We start from the raw sequence: 20,057 nt of genomic DNA, 5'->3' as shown, positions 1-20,057 counted from the left end.
ACAGTATGGATTGTTTCTTCTGATGGTTTTCAATCGAGAGGTGACTGCAAAGTTGTGAAGAAAGTTATACACCGTGTTCCAAATTATTATGCAAATTGGATTTAAGTGTCATAAACATTATTTTTTTGGTTTTTCAATTAAACTCATGGATGGTATTGTGTCTCAGGGCTCGTTGGATCATTGAAATCAATCGCAGACACGTGTGATAATTAGTTTGCCAGGTGAGCCCAATCAAAGGAAAACTAGTTAAGAAGGATGTTCCACATTATTAAGCATGCCACAGGTTTCAAGCAATATGGGAAAGTAAAAGGATCTCTCTGCTGCTGAAAAGCGTGAAATTGTGCACTACCTTGGACAAGGTATGAAAACATTGGATATTTCGCGAAAACTTATGCGTCATCATCGTACTGTAAAAAAAATTGCCGCTGATTCAGAGCACAGGCGGGTTTGTGCAGACAAAGGCATAATAAGGATGGTTTCTGCCAGACAAATTCATAGGATTAAGAGAGCAGCTGCTAAAATGCCATTGCAAAGCAGCAAACAGGTATTTGAAGCCACTGGTGCCTCTAGAGTCCCGCAAACCTCAAGGTGTAGGATCCTCAAGAAGTTTGCAAGTGTGCATAAACCTACTATTCGGCCACCCCTAAACAATGCTTACAAGCATAAACGGTTACAGTGGGCTCAGGAATACATGAAGACTAATTTTCCAACAGCTTTGTTTACGGATGAGTGCCGTGCAACCCTAGATAGTCCAGGTGGATAGAGTAATGGATGGTTGGTGAATGGCCACCATGTCCCAACAAGGCTGAGATGTCAGCCAGGAGGTGGCGGAGTCATGTTTTGGGCCGGAATCATGGGGAGAGAGGTGGTAGGCCCCTTTAGGGTCCTTGACGGTGTGAAAATGACCTTGGCAAAGTATGTAGAGTTTCTGACTAACCACTTTCTTCCATGGTACAAAAAAAAGAATTGTGCCTAAAATTCGAATTATACTCTAACGGTTGATGACTTGAAAATTAAACTGACTGTCATTTGCATCGACTATTTAGGAACATCTGAGAAAAAAGTAATTTGCATAATTTGGTATGCAGTGTACATGGTTTCTTTACACCTCTCCTTAACCAAGTTTCTCACCTCCAGCAAGGATAACAAAAACACCATAGAACTGTTACAGTGCCTCAGTTCAGTCATACCAGTACACACACACACACACACACACACACACACACACACACACACACGCAGAGCTCATTAACATGCGCTCTTGCACATCAAAGCACGACGAAGCGGGGGTAAGGTGTGTGTGGGGAGGGTGGGAGAGCAGGCGAGGATGCCAAACTTCATCACCTTCAGACCTTCTGTGCTGCTGTCTCGCCACATCTGCAGCCTTTATCGTCTCATTACACCTCTGCTTTCCACCCCACCTCTGGAAAAAAAAAACTGACAGGCCACTTTTCTCGCACACCGCTGGAAAAAAACACACACACGCTCACTCACTAAACGCCGCAACGGCATGCTTAAACGCACTTGACGCCAATCCCGTTTGACATGCATGGGCTTCATGTATTCACCTTAAGCGCGGAGGGAGGGGTAGAGACTGCGACGCTTCTGAATCTCCCCGCTTACTCTTGTTCGTTGGGCGAAAGTCACCTTCAGAGCCTAGCTGCCGTTATTTTTAGGGAAGGGTTATGACAACTGCACCTGCCACGCACCCAAAATAGGAGATTAAAGATGATTAATATGAGGGACATAAGAAATTAGCCCCCATGGCCACACTTCCGCTGAAAATTCCACTGTGCAGTATTTACATGTAACCGCTCGAAAATATCCTCACCAAACCTCAGGCAAACACAAAACAAGGACTACTGGTGCACAGGAACAGGAAAGGATACAGACAGGATGTTAAACAGCGGATTTCACATGAAAATCGTGTCCAACGTGCGTGCGTGTCCAACTTACAGTACCATTCCGGATGCTTCGTTTCTTTCTCTCTCCCTTGTCGGCGACACTGGGGAGTCATAGGCGCATGGGTGGCGGCAGTGGCGGTGTGTCAGACGTGCGTGTCAGCCGCACACCTGCCGAGAACTCCACCAGGAAGCAGCAACATCTAATTATCAGGCAATTTTAAACAAAATAATGTTGCTTTTGCTTCTGTTTTAATTAGGGAGGCTTTCAGAGGTCACACGAAATGAGCTTTTAATTAGTGTCAGCCATCAGTTTATTCCCTCTTTATTGAAGCTATCTCTCTGGGTACCTCTTTGTAGTTAATTGGATCAGAGAGTGCTCACACACACACACACACACAGACAGAGCGACAAAGGCACACACACAAGCATGCAAATCACAGTGAAAAGTTTGGCAGAGCCCCAAAAAAAGTTTATCAAACAAAAGGAACTCACAAATATTTGAAAAGGCCGCATGCTTGACTGCCAGAGTGTATTGAGCGCGCATGGCTTTGTTGCCTTTCTCTGTTTAATTAATAAAGGGGTCATTAAGCGCTCGGTGACGACTGGGGCGAGTGTAAACACACAGCTGGCTCCAGAAGGCTACGGCGCTCGCGTGAAATGAGGGGCGCCGCTGCTGTCGAGAGACGGCGCGCGAGCAGGACAAGGAGATGAACCATTGCAGTCATCGCTCAACAATGTGACATTCAGCCCCCACCCACCCCACCCCAAATCTGTTGTCGTTTAGGGGCAAAAAAGAAAAAGTGTGTAGGAATTCACCTGCGCAATTCCAATGGTAGACGCCATTAAAGGCAATGCAATTTGGTGGTTGAGCGGCTGGCTGCACGTACCCCTGTGGAGCCCACGTGGAAAAGCCCAACAGGGTCTTAAAAGATGGTTATGCACCTGAAGCTCAGGGTAAGTGGATTACTCAGCCAAATAATACCGTAATGAGGGCATTTAGAGGCAAAGGGAAGCTGAATTCCCACACCAGGAGGCCTAGCTGAGGCAAACCATCTTACTGCAGCTTTCCAGGAGGAGGAACTGACTATGAAATGAACAAGACTGTAGTGCTAACTTGAGAAAGGTAAGAGGGAATCTAGAGTAGAGTAAACAAATAGAGTACTGTAGGCTACTGTAGAGTAAATTAATGTTTCATTTCATAACTAAAGTTGTTCTTTTTTTCCAGCTTGACATTGGGGTTCTTATTAAAAAGGCTCTAATTTGAATTGATTTTTAGGCATCTCAATTACAGACATTTGGGCTACATTTCAGCTGGAGGGAAATTGATTTTATATGCTCATCCGCTATTCAAGGCCAAGAAGTGAGATTGGAAAATCACCCAAGGAGAGGGTCAGCAACATAACAAAAGCAATTTTCAAATGATCATGTTTTGCTAACAACCCACCCCCACCATTAACCATTCAGACTCCAGACATAACACCTATCTGAGCTGTGTGGCTCCCATTTTAGGGGTGTTGCAGCAATGAAACATGTTCCTATTCCTGAGAGCTCTACTCGTCCATGAAACAAGACCTAAAATGGTGGTGCAGCAGAAATCCCACCTGCAATGTGCACTAACGCTGAAGGACAGTGTGGGGGTCGGAGCTGCTCCTCATCGGAGAGCTCAATAAACCCCCCAGACTGCAATGGAGCCACAAAACCCAGCAAGCCGAGGCGTGTGAATACCGGGACGACCTGTGTCCATGAGAGACACTGTCCAATTGGCGGATGCAATTTATCAGAGTATTGCTTTTTTATGAACTAATATATTAGGAGTTGTTACCTCTAAATTGCACAATAAATAACCAATATTTCCCGAACGCCAAGGCTTGACCTCACTGTCTCTCAGTGATGTGCAAAACAAATGGTTTCTGAACAGCGCTGGCTCTCCCGCTTCATGATAAACATAAAAAGGCAGATTCATAAAATGGCAATAACCAGTTTTGACATCAATTCTGAAGGTTAAAATAAACCCCAACAAACCTTTCAGACTCCTGCATGGACAATTACATGAATAAATACAAACCACCTCCAAAAGGATCTGAAAAGCCTCTCCTGGCATAGCAGTTCTTCTTAATTAGTTGCGATCACTTGCATATTCTACTGGGGTTTGAGCCAACTTAAAAGGCCAGGCTAAATGATTTAATCTACGCCGTCACCTCCCGAGCCACCGCCTCATCTGTATTTATGGCACGCCGCGGCACTAATTTGGACTAGTATATCTGCATGCATTTTTCCGATGACCCGCACCGGGGTGTGGAATTAAACAATGTCAGCGGCAAGAGCACATTCTAACAACCCTTAAATTCCACAGTCAAATCGATCAGGGGACAGGTTTCTGACAGTGCAAGAGGACCATGAAATAAGCAATTATTGAACTATCTACTCCATTCTTAGAAAGTCGGTGTGAAATGGGCAGGTTGTCCCTTCCTATAATAACATCTTGCACGGTGGAAACTTTGCGAGTGGCATGTTATGAACCAGGGGTAGGTACAAAAATTCACAGAAAAAAAGGCAAGGCAACATAAGGAAAAGCAAAAGAGGACTGACAATAGACTGCAAAGGCCTCCAAAATATGTTGATTACAGCACTTGACAGTAAGCGCTTTCAGATCAATCCACTTGATTTTCTCTCAGGGATAGTAGACAAGGAGAGGAGAGTAGGACACGGAGATTGAGAGAGAGACAGAGAGAGAGAGGGAGAGAGAGTGTGAATGAGTGTGAGAGGAGCTTTGGCCCAGGCTTGCTGTGCTGGGCATCTGATCTGGTCTGGGTGTCCTCTCAGATCCCATGACAGATAATCCATCAAAAGCTCAGGCTGTCTGACAGGGATGGATTTCAGCACCAGGGTCTGGATATCTCACTTTGAGCCATGAAGGGCATACACACAGTCTCACACACACACACTTACTCACTATCTTACACACACACACACACACACACACACACACAAACACATACACACTTCCATGATCAAAAATACAGCAGTTGGTCACTCGAAGACAAGTTTGAAAGCTGGAGTGGATTTTTCATGCCACAGCATTTGGATATCAAAGAGCTGGTGTCGACTTGTTAAAGATGTGCACTACGACAGAGTGAAGCTTCAGAGATATGATGACTCAGCACTTTTCCCACTGAGCTCATGTCAGTGACCACCCTCTGTCAGGCTGCCAAAGACGAAGGCAGATGACATGACTCTCATCCATCTGATCCCAGTCCATCACAAAGACACACACTCACACACTCATGCAGGCGCAGAAAGAGAAACGCATAGGCCTGCTTTATTCTGCTAATATTTGCATTTATTGGAACTTTTTTTAAGACGATCCATTTGTAAAGTAGACATATATATTGCTTCTTAAAATACATTCATGATTACAAAAAAAGATAATTACAATAATATATTGGTTATTTAGACATAGATAAACATAAATGGCCTCGAGGAATGATTTTTCAATTCAATGTTTCAAAGGCTTCCATCTCAATGTAGGCATAGTAAAAAGCATCTGTTCACGAATTAGTGCACTTCTGTGTCAAAAAGTAACACTTATAATTACAAAAGGTTTTAGAAAAATACTGCAACCACCAGAAAAAATATTTTAAATCAGAAGCGAAACAAAGAAATAAGCAATTCACATGATTTAAGGTTATCAGGTCAAGACAACGTTTCTCTCTTCAGCTGATAGCTGGTTTGAGTTCAGCTTCCGAGGGTTGGTAATTAGGGGTGTGACGGGCTGAGTGTAATGTCACACCCCTACTGGTAATACAAGGTTTACAAATAGTTCTGGCTTTTACATCCAGCATCCAGCCTACAAATAAAATCTCTCAGGCTGGCAAAAAACCCCACAATGGAGTTGGCAAAGTCTTCACATGTTCCAGGTATAACATCAGCACCAGATCACCCAATCACCAGATAACAATAACCTCCCACACATTTCCCATTAAGGCATGACAAAAAATACCAAAACAAACAAACAAAAAACGCCCATATAACATGTGTAAGAAACAAGGCAATGAATTATTTGAGTCACTTGAGGGACAGCTTTCATATTGGACGGCACGTTTAAGGTATTAGCCAGTTAGCGAGGCCATGCATGGGCTGCTAAAGAGAATGAATCACAGTGATAATTATAGCTTAACACAGTACGCCTTCAAAGCTGACATTTGCGCCTCCACTCTTGATAACAATCCAGGTGAATGTTTTACCACCAATTTCTAAAACAAATTGAGTCTTCCCATGCAAATAAAACGCACCTATTATTCTAAAAAAACTACACACCGTTTTTCTCTCTTCATTTGTGAATTTTGGTGAAGTGGCAAGACACATGTTTCATAAAGAGAACCTTACTGCAGCACTGTTTGAGACATCATGAACAGGCAGAGTAAACGAAATACTGAACATTGAACAAAACGTTATTTATGAATCAAAACAAATACACAAGGTGAAGTGGTGTAGACCAATCTGAGCTAACCCAATGAATTTGCAAAACTAAAACGATATTGTGTGTGTGTGGGTGATGGCGGTCAAGCCTCTACTTTCTGATGCTGGCCACGGCCTTCTTAGCGGCATCGTCCAGGTTCTCAGCAGAGGTGATGGGCAGCCCACTCTCTGAGAGGATGCGTTTTGCCTCCGTAACGTTGGTCCCTGCGTACACGCACACGCGCACACACACACACACACACACACAGAGGGAGAAGAGAGAAGACATGATGACTCAGGTCACGGGTAAATGCACGCCCCGCAGGCTTCTTCCCCGAGAGTCCCTCAGACAGACACAGATACTATCGAGTGCATCTGGAGAGACACATGCATCCCTACCCACTCACTGATCCACTCCGCTCTGCTCTGCTCACACACAGATGCTTTCACAGACAGAAACCAGCGCCAGGGGCCAGTGCCCATCCAACCCCGGCCCCCCTTAGCTTTGGTGGTGTGCTGGGGTGCTGCGCTACATGTGGCTGATACAGGGGCAGCTGCTGGGGGATCCCTGCTGGGCCGCTACCGCTGCTTCTGCCCTGGGGCCCAGATGAGCGCGTAGCTGGCTTTTTGTCAGCCCCCCACCCCCCAACAGAGAGGAGGCACCCAGCCCACCCCCCACACTCACACATATACAGACACACACACACACACACACACACACACACACAAACAGTCAGAGACACACACTCCAAACACTCAATGCTTTGTGCCACTCAATGCCAACACTGCCATGGCATCCAGCCAGACACTCTGAACCATCATGGAGGAGAAAACAGCAGCGAGGAAGAGATAAAGAAAGAGATAAAGAGAGAGATAGAGAAAGAGAGGGAAGGTGGGAGAATAATAGAGTGGGATGGTGTGTTTTCTGCTCAGTGGGAGAGTGGGTGGGTGAGTGAGTGATTGTGTGGGAGCGTGTTAGAGAGAAGGAGATAGACAGACAGAAATAGAGATGAGTGAATGTGTAATGGGCAAGGAGAGAGAGAGGAGAGGGAGGGAGAGAGATAGGAGGACAAACAGGCACAAAGAGAGAGAGAGAGAGAGAGAGAGAGAGAAAGAGAAAGAAAGTTGGAGTGCAAGAAAAGACAACAGAGGGCCAGCTGCTGGTGTGGTCACTGAGTGATTTCACAGGTGAGTGTCCAGCTGCAGCGAGGGCCTTCACAAAGCACCGCACTACAGCACTCTGGGATCGCAGCACACTCCTACTCCTGCTGTCACTTATTCACTGCCCCTCACACACACAAACACACACACCATCCCTCACACACGCGCACACGCACAAACACCACGCACGCACGCACGCGCACACACACACACACACACACACACTGACACACACTTTCTACCCTCATTCATTTTGTATGCATTAGCACATGGAATGAGGAGGCCTTTCTCTTCTTCAAGTGCTCTTCTTTAAGTCAGACAAACCCACTCTTTCACCCAAACATACTCCTCTCCTCCCCTCTCAGACACACAGACCCACACACTGCCTTCATAGACAGACGTCTGCTGTGGAGGGAGCCCTTTCTCCTTCTCTCACACCTGGCCTGGTCTTTCTCCTGCTCACTCCTTTTAAAATGCTGATTTCATCATCATAAGGGTCTGTGTGTGTGTGTGTGTGTGTGTGTGTGTGTTTCCCTGACTGTAGAGTACTGGTGTATATAAATAGTGTGTGACTGTTTGTGTGTGTGTTTGACCCTGACGGTAGAGTACTGGTGAATATAAATATGTTTGTGACTGTTTGTGCATATGTGGGGGTCTGTATCTATGTGTGTGTGTGTGTGACCCTGATACTGATATATATATATATATTGTATGTGTGAGTGTGAGTGTGCTCCTGACTCTAGGGTACTGGTGTGTGTGTGTGTGTGTGACCGTGACTCTAGGGTACTGATATACATGTATGTATGTGTCTGTGTGTGTGTGTCCGTGACTCTAGGGTATTGATATACATGTGTGTGTGTGTGTGTGTGTGTGTGTGTGTGTGTGTGTGTGTGTGTGTGTGTGTGTGTGTGTGTGTGTGTGACCGCGACTCTAGGGCACTGATATACATGTGTGTGTGTGTGTGTGTGACCCTGACTCTGTGGCCCTGTGCTGTTGCACACCACTTTCAGCCTGCTGGCCTGGAGAGTAATTACTGCTGATATCTATCTCAGGAGAGTGGATGTTCTGATCAATAGCAGTTTCACGAGGAGTTCAATTACCAGGCCCACTTAACTCCTAATATTTCAGCGCTTTTCCTCCGCTCGCATGATCACTAATTTCTAACACGTCGCATGCTTCTGGCAGAAAACAATCCATTGATTTAGAGATGGCCCAGTCAACGGGTGCATTATACAGCATGGCGCACAAGGCATCCGTCATTATCGAACACGGAATATCACACCTTGATGTGGAGCCGCTGATCGAAGCCCATGTCTTCCTCACTCATCCCTAAGCACACTAAATCCCCATACAGCTCAATGGCTCTACACACAGGAGAAATGTGTGCGTTGGAGTGTGTTTCTGTGTGTGTGTGTGTGTACGTGTAAGTGCATGTGTTTTTTAGAGACTGTGTGTGTGTATACAGTATGTGTGTGAGAGAGCATGTGTGTGTATGCATGTATATATATATATATATATATATATATATATATATATATATATATATGTATATATATATATATATATATATATATATATATATATATATATATATATATATGTGTGTGTGTGTGTGTGTGTGTGTGTGTGTGTGTGTGTGGAGTGAAGAGCTGAGTGATCGCAAGCAGAGGGCTCCCATCTCCCTCCTGCTGCTGGTTTGCTGGGGGTGTGCTCTCACCTACCACCACTAGGTGCTGCCAGAGACCTACTCACCGCCCGACCAGCGCGCTCCACACAGCCAGGGGCCCGGCCCCTTTAAGACCCGTCGAGAGAGAGAGAGGGGAGGGGGGAGTGTTTTCTCAGAAAAATCCTTTAAAAGGTAGAAAAAGAGGTGGGGAATCGAGAGCAAGAGGGAGATATGGAGAGAGAGATGGAGACAGAGAGGGAGAGATAGAGATGGAGAGAGAGATAGAGAGGGAGAGAGAGATAGAGAGAGAGATGGTGAGAAATGGAGACAGAGAGAGAGAGGAAGATGGAGAGAGAGAGAGAGAGAAGATGGAGAGAGAGAGAGAGAGAGAGAGAGAGAAGAGAGAGAGAGAGGGAGGGACAGTCAGAGAGAGAGAGAGAGAGGGAGGGAGGGAGAGTCAGAGAGAGAGAGAGAGGTGGGGGGCTGAATTGACTGGAAAAGAGATGATCCGAGTTGAAGGATCCATGCTGAGCTTAACCCAAATTTAGACCGGACACCTACAGGCATTTAGGGCTTTGGCAAAAGGGAGCTCCCTGGCCCCGCGAAAGCTCTCTGTTTGGCTCCAAAACGCCAAATGTTCACCAGCAGGCTTCCCATTCACAGCTTAGCGTTAATGGCAGCCGATTAGAGGAGAGATGGAGCTGCGGTTTTGGAAGAGGAAGGGGGACTAAGAGGAAGGCGAGAGAGGGACGTGTACATGTGTGCGAGAAGGACAGGGAGAGCCAGCAGTCTGGGGTTTTTTTTCTTTGGATGACAGTGACGCTTTTATGTGAGAAGAGGTCCGCATATGCTTTTCCATCCAACTCTACATGATGTGTGTTTGAAGATGGAGAGGCTTTCTTGATTTCACCATAACTAACAGGGATGTTGTGAGTGTGTGTTTGTGGGAGAGAGGGAGAGAGAGAGAGAGAGGAGAGAGAGAGGGGGAGAGAGAGAGAGAGAGAGAGAGAGAGAAAAAGAGTGAGGGAGTGTGTGTGTGTGCTGAAGTGGTCAGAAGCTGAACACAGCAGGCATCATTACTCTTTCTCAAGTGTATGGATTCTGAGCATGCTTACAGTGTGTGTGTGTGTATTTCTGTGTGTATTTCTAAGAGTGTCTGTGTGAATATGTGTGTGCCTATGCGTGCTGTGTGTATGTGTGCATGTGTCTCAGTGTGTGTGTGTGCACGTCTCGTGCTAGCAGATCCCTCTATTGCAGCTGTAATGATGCTGTCAGGGCTTGGGGAAGCCATCACAGGCCCTCTCAGTGGGATCAACAGTCTCTTTTAATTGCATTTGGAGAGGTGGCCCCCTCACCCATATTTCTCCCCCTTAAACACTAAATTGCCTCCACTTTGAGAGAGAGACAGCGGCCATGGTGTCCCCTCTAAATCAATAGGAATGTAAGGGCTATAAGGAATATAATGGCTTTTGGAGTTGGACCAGGCGCTCCCCGCGGGCAGTTTAGTGGGGCCACGGCGAGTGCAGGGATGGTCAGCGCAGTTCTCAGAGAGGGGGCAGCAGTCAGTCACTCCACAGCAACATTTTCTGAAACAATGCCCACACACACACACACACACACACACTTTCCCTTCTCTCAAACACACACACACAAAGACCATCTATCTCCATTTCTCTCTCTCACTCACGCATACACACACTCACTAATTTTTTCCCAACCTCACACACACACACACACACACACACACAGTTTGACACTGCTATATATAAACTGTCAGGATTCTTGTTACATGGAAGTAATCTCAGAGACAATATTAACAACTCTGTACTCGGTTTCAAAATGTGTCCATAACGACACAGACACCCACTGCAGGTGCCAATATGTCTTCCCTATGCTAGTCAAGAACACCATTTCCTCCCTTCGAAAGAAAGAATGCGAGACATTTTGCTAGATTTGGTTCAGGACATGTATCACTCTGATCCATTCCGTTGTAGCTCACTCTGAGGCATGCAAATTGGAATATTAAACATTTGCAATTTACTCCCTTTCTGGAGATGGAAATGCCCCCCGCCACGTCCCACAGTCAGAAACACCACCCCACCTCCCAAGACGATGGGGCCGGCCAGATGCTGATAAATGTTCCGCGCATATTAACTCGCTCCGAGTCATTTCTGCAGTCCAATGAAAATGGCACCTTAACGGGCTTCCCCCGGTAATGGAGGCAAATAAGCCTTTTAGCACCATTTAAACATCATTAAACACACATGTCTGAGCGCACCGCACTGAATCAAAACAAATGTAATTGGACAGAAGAGGCAACTTGCGACTCAGGATACCACGCAAGCAAGGGGGGGGGGTTGATGGAAAGGGAAATGGGCTAAGCTAACCTCTCTTCTTGCCTTGAACATCTAATCAACAACAGAGAGACACAGAGACAGATATGAAAGAGAGAGAGAGAGGGAGGGAGAGAGAGAGGGAGAGAGAGACAGAGAGAGAGACAGAGAGATAGAGAAGCGAGCAAAGAGCAAAGCTTCCCAATTAATAGTGGCACACTTAATCCCTATCTAATCCGCCTGAAGAACACCTTGCCATCATTACAATCAATGGAGAAGTCAATGGTGAGGGGCTTGTCAGAAAAGTAACCCAATAGGATTGATTCGCAGTGATGCCTTATATTCTGGGGTCACTCTCACAGTGGATGAAGTTGAACTTTGATTGAACGAGGCTGCAGCCTCAGACTGCCTAAAGGTTATGACCTCCAGTGCACCACATAAGTACACCAGCCATGTTCATTTTCATAGATTTGGACAAAAAAAAGACCACACTGTCGTTTGTCGTTTTAAAGCAAGGATGCTAGCTTGCACTCATGAATTGATATAACTCCGACACCTCATCTATACTCAACATGCTTTTACATCAACTCAACCATCCAAGCGCCTCTCTCTGTGAGATGAAAGACGCACTGGTGCCGTCCTCACAGTTCTTGCTGTCGGGCAGGTCATGCCTGGATCGATGCGCAACTAAACATGCTCTAAACCCCGACCAAAGGGAACAATCTCGCAGACGCTCTGTCAGATGTGGCGCGGAGCCGGCGGGGAGAATAGGTTTCATTGATCTCCGACCAGCGTGCTACTGCGCTGTACCTTATGAATTTGGTCTGGAGTGCTTCCAAAAGCGTGTCGGTGGATGCTGCTCATGCGATGCGACTACTGCGCATGCTACCTGCTGATGGAGACCAGAGCGCCAGAGCGACTCAACAGAAGCACCTTGGCTGTTTTGTATTTTGCTCACACCTGCACAGTCTCCTTTTTTACAGTCTGTCCCCGAGAAGTGTGTGTGTGTGTGGCTGTTCGGAGAGGGGACAAATGGAGCACGGTGAGCTAATGGAGTGGAGGATTCGTCACTTTTCGCAGGACACAGGAGTCAGCTGTTTTCAGCCAATTATCCTAATGACCAGATGGGGGCGGCGACCCGACCTCCCGTCCTCCGCCACCCGATTGCCATTAGCATCACGCCAGGTGAGGTCAATCAGCGCTGTCGCCACCACGCCGCTCGCTTCCGCTAACAGCCCACTCATATCGCTGGCCAAGAGAAATGTGTGTGTGTGTGTGGAGGTGTGTGTGTGTGTGTGTGTGTGAGTGTGTGTGTGGGGGGGGTTGGTTGCAGAAGAGGGAAGGAAGAGAAAAAAGAAAGTGTGTATCAACACCGGAGTCGGTATGGTGCCAGGTGACATGACTAGTGGTAGCTCTCTGTCTCTTGTCTCTGTTGAGATACTGTTTGTTTGCAGCTATGAGGTGTGAGTTACCATTATGCAAAAGGGCACACCAAGACACACAAGACACCAAACACGTAAATATGGTGTCGGGGTAAATCTGCGTCGTAAGAAAACAGTTTTTCCCATTTCATCATGTCCAAACATGCCATGTTCAAAGGGCAACACAATGCTTTGTTTGATTTTTGTAAGACGCATCATGAGAATCCGTTGGGAGACCAGACCACCAGGAAGACATTGGATTACTCTGGCATTAATCTCAATATCAAAGTGGAGCTTCTTTCAAACAATTACATTTTTTTTATATGGAGCTGATAACAATTGAGATTGTCTCAAGGCGTTTTCCAGAGCCCAGAGCCCGAAAACCCCAGAGCGAGCCCTCTGGCAATAACTTAAACCAGTCATCAAAAACAAGAACTGTTAATACTAGGTAGTGACATTTCAATAATGTCAGCACCCGACACTGTGTCAACATGCCTTCCCAAGTGAGTTTTCTACGTGTACAATCCTGGTTGCTGTGCAACAAAAAGCCTTGGATTTAATCGGACCTCACAACAAGGCGTAACACGCGTCATTTACACCAGAGGCTAAAAGAAACAAATCTGTGGCCAACAATCAGGACACAGGGCCATGGCGGTTTACAGTGGAGCTGCCGCACAAGCTAAAAGTAGCCATTGCTCCACTGGAGAGAATTGGAATGGTTTCACACATGCATGCTGCTGGAGGTGTGTGTGTGTGTGTGGGGGGACTTGGCTCTGACTGTTAACAGATGCTGCTGATGCTGCTGCAAGCGTGACAATTTTTCAAGAGTTTCCTCATTTAGCAGGTTTAGCCCCTCAAACTAGTTTTCTCATTTAGCGAGCTTAGCCCCCGCTAGCTGTTTCTCGTTTACAGCCAATCAGCAGCTCTCGTCATGCTAACTCATTAGTACTAGGAGGTGTTTTTGATCAGAGAGTTTAACTGGTAGAGTGTGTAAAAAACATCCTGTTAAGGGGAAAGCATGAGGGAGAAGGAGAATGCTGCTGTGAAGACATTAAGTGGGAGGATACCTTCTAGACGCACAACCAGAGGCACCTTCAACTCTAGCTCCCGGCACGCCTTGGTGATGCCGTTGGCGATGATGGCACAGTTCACGATCCCCCCAAAGATGTTCACCAGTATGGCCTCCACCTGAGGAAAATGCACAAATACTGTGTTTAAATACAACATCAAGTGATAGTATTGTAACAAACCACAATGTTCGTCTCAGAATCGTTTTCTGTAGTTTTATTGACAACAAGTTGTGCACACATGAACACCCCATGCCAGGCCAGACCCGGCCCTTATGCCCCAGTACTGAACCTCTGCTTCAGGCTGTTCTGGCAGCACACACTGGTTAACCCTGGTACTGGCAACTGTAACCCTGGCAACTGTAGAACACAGCCACAACTGTAAAGATGATGCATTGACATAACCAACATTGCACGTAATCAAACATTCAACATAAACGCATCACACAGCATCATGGGAGCTCAAAGTCCTGAACCAGCTAGGCTCGGTTCATTACAGTATGCCTCCATTAATGGACACATGGCTAACAGATTGGTGATCCTTCATGAAAGACTAATATAGCAAAAAAAAGCCTGCTTTCATTAGGTTTGATTGTTTAAAAGCTCAGCAAATCAGTGCATGTGGCTTCAGCATCCAAGTCCTTGTAGGATGTTTTTTTGTACTGGGCACTACAGGACTATTTAATTTACAGCACTTAAAACGTTAAAATCTGTTTTGTACACAGTTGAATACCACTTGCTTTTGCAAAATGACATTCTCTCATGTACACAAAATAAACCTCCTGTGTTCCTGAAAATGAAACCAAAGTCCTTTTAGGCAAGTCCCTCCACTTGGCGGTCACATTGCAACGTTTTTTGGCCACTTATCGGGGATCTATTTCGGCAGAAATGCGCGTGCGCAAGGCTTCACAACACCAATCTTGCTCCAACACATGATTGGCACGATGTCTTCACAACACACCACATTATTGGCTCAATGTATTCACATGTCGACGTTTTGCCGCGGAAGGGGTGTGATATGTGTAGACGACTGCCATATTGGCGTTACAAACTAAACCCATGCATTTCTATGGAGTATTTTTTGAGTGCCGTGTCTCCTCATTAGAAAGTCTCTGATAAAACCTCATCTGATTGTGGCAATGAGTCATAGAGTTAAGTGTCACTTAAGAGGACTTTTGTCAGTGGTCTTACCCCAGAAGGCTACGTGGTTATTATAATACATTTTTTATTACTATTAGCACAAGACAGACCGTTTTCATCATTGATTCATGTCTTTATGGCACACATGACAAAGAAAAGCATATGATGGACTGACCAGGCATACAATGATAAAATTATGTCTTTCTTTCATAACTATTCCATCAATTTCTCTGCAGAAAGGCCAGGCGATGAATACAACAGGAATAGCTGAAAATATCAATATCTACATGTTCTCTGGTTGTACAGATAGGAAACACACATAGAGAGAAAAAGAGAAACAGGGAGAGAAAGACAGAGATACAGTAGAGAGCGTAGTGGACTGAGACAGAGAGACAGAAACTAGAGTGTGATGAGAAAGAGCTCTAACCTGCTTCATCTTTTAACCTGTGCTAAAAAAAGAGCCATCTGACACTTGCCATATCACAATTCAACTTTCAAGTCAAGGTGTTGCTGTTAGTGTCAGAACACCCAAAAAAAGACAAAGGATGATGAAGAAAGACAGAGAGAGGCAAATGAAGATAAATAATAACACAGCTAAATGAACAGGTTACTGGGCAGAATCGAGAGTCCAACTGGACCTTCCAGACACCCTCAGGCTCCCGTGGCAATTCCAGCCATTTCGGGCACTGACTAAGTGTGTAAGGGCATCTGACAGGCTTTTACAGAGGTCCTTTCTTCAGCAGCAGCCAGACACACTGGCAGCCAGGTGTGTGTGTGTGTGTGTGTGTGTGTGTGTGTGTGTGTGTATTTGATCCCTCTGATCTTTGGGTCTCTGCATGCTGTAAATGAAGCTGGGGGATTTGGCCTCTCCTCCAACAAAAGCCTTTCTCTCGCCTGAAGGTACACTGCCGGCAGGGTGAAGATGTAAAGGCCTGACGTCTCACTCTCAATTAGTCTGGAGACGTCTGGTGCCTGAGCAAAGAGCTGAGCCCAACAAAGCCCAGTCCCACACCTGAAAATTATGGAAGTGTGTGTGTAAAAAACCCAGCAACTCCTAATGTGTGTGTGTGTGTGTGTGTTTGTGTGCATGCGTGCATCAAAAGCTGCACCTGAAATATGTGTGTGTGTGTGTGCATCAAAAGCTGCACCTGAAATACGTGTGTGTGTGTGTATACCCCCTGTAACATCATTAACTCTGCATATTCAACATGCGCTACATGAAATATGGGGCATCCGTGAATAACTTTGAGAGTCTACATAATGAGCAGAAAGAAAGGCCATTCTTCATGAGTTGGCAGTTGTCATTGTATGTCCTTATAGCAAAAACAATGGTGTGTGTGTGTGTGAGAGAGAGTATGGCCCATATTAATCCATGCCAGCTGTCAGCAAAGACAGCACGGGGAACAGTCAACCAGCACGGTCACCTGTTCATCACTGTCAGCTGAGAGTGGCACTGGACAATTAACTACAGAGGTGCCGGACAATGCCCTCTTGCTTATTTGACAACGTCCCACAGAGCTATGTGTATTCTCTTTCTCTCACACACACACACCCAAACCAATGCCGTGGCAACATGACACAGGCCGATTTTAGACGAGTTGGTCAAGGTTGATGTACTATGCAGATGCAAAGGACATCTTCAGGCAGCAGTAGGACACACGCTCACCTGGCTTTCCCACGCACAGGTGACATGACTGGAAGAGAGAGTTCAATGCTGTGGACAGCCCAAATCTGCCAGGTGAGATTTCACTCAAATGTGTCAATACTGCAGCTCCAGACCTGTCACTGATCTCCTTCAATACTTGTGAAATGTCCCATGTGTTGATGTGTGTGTGCTTCTTTAATCAATACTACGCCAACACCACACACACACACACTTCCAACGTGACATCTCTTTCTATGATAATCAATCCTTGACCTTATGTTGACTTGTGACATGTAAACCATAATGCCTTCTAACTTGCCTATCTAAGTGTTAAAGATATTTGTGAACGCTCTCAACAGGATCTGATAATAGCTAGGTAACTCAATAAAGAAAAACAAATAATCAGTCCCGGAAATCCACTGACCACTGGTCTTCTGAAAGCTCACCGGGGAAGCTGCCCATTTCTCAGGTATTCTAGGGTCAACACTCGACAGAGTCTGCCTCACAGCAGCAACCTCATGAGGGGCCTTTGGAGGGTGTCTGCCAGTATGCCTGACCACCACTAGAGGGCACTGTAGATCAAGGTGCAGTGGCTGAAGCACCCAGCATGAAAAGGACTTGGCTGTGTCACCGTCAGCAGCCCATTTTTCAATTCCGGCTTTATTGAGCACCATCATATTTCTTCCACTCATGCGTCTCCTATTGGCATCTATGTATATTAATGATACACGGGACATGATTTATGCATTGCTGTACACAAGTATATGCAGTTGGGAAGCAACGCAGTCGGGCTTTGCGCAGTCTGAATGGGACACTTGAAGAAAGTGAAAAGATATTTAAAGGATTTTTATTTCTTAACCCCTGACTGCTTAAATGCAAAACCACTGAAACTTGAAAGTCAATTTGAAGACGCAGTGAGGATTCTCATCAACAGGATTCATTAGAGGAAAAAAAACCCCAATGCGGATTCCCACACAAGAACATGGAGCAGTTTTATGGATTCAGGTTTGGGATCAATAGTAGTCAATTGCAACTTACTTATCACTCATATTTTTGCTATGTTTCTTTGCACCCTTCCCCCTAAAAATGAGGCCCTCTTTAAGCTGAATGTCATGTTTGCATTCAGACTGAATCATATGATGTTTTGGATATTACTTCCCTTAATAAGAGTAACCCTGACAAGGAAGCTACACCAGGCGCGTAACTGAAGCGTTGCGTTCGCAACGCGTAAAATCCATTTTAGATGAATGGGCTATTTTTATTCGAACGTACTTGCCGCTATCACGTCTGGTGTAGCTACTTCCATTATAGTGGAAGCTAATTGTTGCAGCAGACGCAACGCGAACGGAATGCTTTAGTTACGTGCCTGGTGTAGCTCAGCCCTGAGTGTCAATCTCCCATCTTCCCCATCCCTGACACTGGTGAACTCGGTGTAAGCGAGCCGCAGAGAACCGACACCGACACTGTCTGATGAACAGCCCATCAGAGACATGATCTAATCGCATAGAATGCCACACCTTCGATCCCACCCCTGTGCAAGCAGCAGTGATTCAGATTCAGAAGCAGAGCTTCGAGTCGTAAGTAAAAAAAAAACAAACAATTCCTTTGACTTCAAGTCAATTTACAATGACGTGGGGGCAGACAAGCAGAAAAGAAAATATATTAAAAAAATATTTGTCAGTGCTTGACAAAGATGTGGATAAGACCCCTCTGCACTTACAGCTAGTCAGAGACTAGACTGGCAGGCGCAGCGGTCGTCCTGAAGGTCTCCCGGCGAGGCCTGGTCACAGCAGCCTTACCTGAAAGCCATGACCCATTCAGCCTCCACATAATGCCATCATGCCACTCCACCGCTCAGTACGCTGTCAAGGCTCTGTCAAAAGTCTCCACGGCAGAAGCGGTCTTTTGAAGAGCTTTACGCATGCCGTAAACCATACTTGGCTACAAAGGAAATATATTTGCAATGCTGCTGCTGCCATCACTGCTGGTACAGAGACATCGAGGAATGTGGAGGAGTCACCCGTTACAAGAAACAGAGAGACAGAATTAACAGAGAGCTGGATGAATGCTTGTCTTTACTGGCACAAGAGGTTATGGCATGGTACTCTACAAAAATAGTAACTGAAACAAATAACAGCAAGAAAAAGCACCTCTTTGTCTATAAAAGAAAGCGTGTGATGACATTGTCCAGGTACGCACGCAGGTACACACGCACGCACGCTCACACATGCGTACACACACACACACAAACAAAAACCCCAAAGTGACATAGCCATTTATCCTGTCCAACACGCTGTCTGTCTGTTGTGCTTAATGACAACAATTTGATAATTGTGAGAAACAATACCGTTTATATAAAGGCCTGTCTTCGCTTTCAAAACAAACCGTAACAGGGTTATCCTGCCACATTCAGCACGGCATTAGTGCAATGGGCCTGGCAACAAGGGCCGATGATCCTGTATGGGACCGAATTATCACCACGGCCACATTCACATCTGCACCCGCACTGACCGAGGGTAATCTGGCCAGAGAAAGGCTTCCATCCTTTGTACGCAAGGCGATTGTACTGACCGGGCACAAATGCTCGCCTCTCAGTGGCCTATTAGCACCATTGTTTTGTGTTATCTGTCCGACGCAGGATGCTCGGGCTACCAGTTTGTTCTCTGATGTGTTTCTTTTGGTTTCTCACTTAGCCAGGGAGTGAGTCTGAGCTCTCTGAAATGGTGTGTACGCGTGCGTGCGTGCGTGTGTGTGTGTGTGTGTGTGTGTGCATGTTTGTGTGTGTGGGGTGGGGGTGGTGGGTGGGGTCAAAGGTAAAAAAAAGGAAGTAAGGTGGGGGCCATGAGCAACAAACCATCCATCTTTCGAAGGGGAGTTTGTTGCTTGTTTTTAGCAGCGATCACGCCGTAATAGGCTGATGGATATCCTGAGCTCTGCTTTTCTGCCATTAAATATTTACATTGAAAGCATGGGTACAGCCTTCTTGCCTTATGTTAATGACACTACAGGCTGACAACAGATACATATTACTATTCGTAAATGCCCCCTTCAGGAGAGCTTCACTTGCAAACATCATTATCTCCATTAATGTCTGACCATCCTCAAGCGCCATAAAACAACAACAGTCTTTGGAGAACTTTAAGGAGCCACAGGACACACGCTTGAATTGAGGACAAACTGCACAAATGTCTCCAGTGGGAACAAAAACATGGGCAATTGGGATATTTTTTGGTTGTTTTTTTTATTGTTCTCATTTCCTATT

General features: G+C 45.8%; 1 protein-coding gene across 1 annotated transcript in view; it reads right to left on the bottom strand.

Moving 5' to 3' along the window:
• Positions 1-5,222: 5,222 nt before the first annotated feature.
• The window catches only part of suclg2 (succinate-CoA ligase GDP-forming subunit beta), an 82,947-nt gene continuing 68,112 nt past the window's right edge, over positions 5,223-20,057 (bottom strand). Inside the window, exons 10-11 of the mRNA XM_048255104.1 lie at positions 14,011-14,131; positions 5,223-6,587 (exon numbers count right to left, since the gene is read on the bottom strand). Of these exons, the coding sequence (XP_048111061.1) occupies positions 6,475-6,587; positions 14,011-14,131 (234 nt within the window). The 3' untranslated portion in view covers positions 5,223-6,474. The remainder of the gene's footprint in view (positions 6,588-14,010; positions 14,132-20,057) is intronic.

Source organism: Alosa alosa, chromosome 10, assembly GCF_017589495.1.
Source record: "Alosa alosa isolate M-15738 ecotype Scorff River chromosome 10, AALO_Geno_1.1, whole genome shotgun sequence".
NCBI classification, from domain to species: Eukaryota; Metazoa; Chordata; class Actinopteri; order Clupeiformes; family Clupeidae; genus Alosa; species Alosa alosa.
This window is presented reverse-complemented; position numbering and strand designations above follow the sequence as displayed.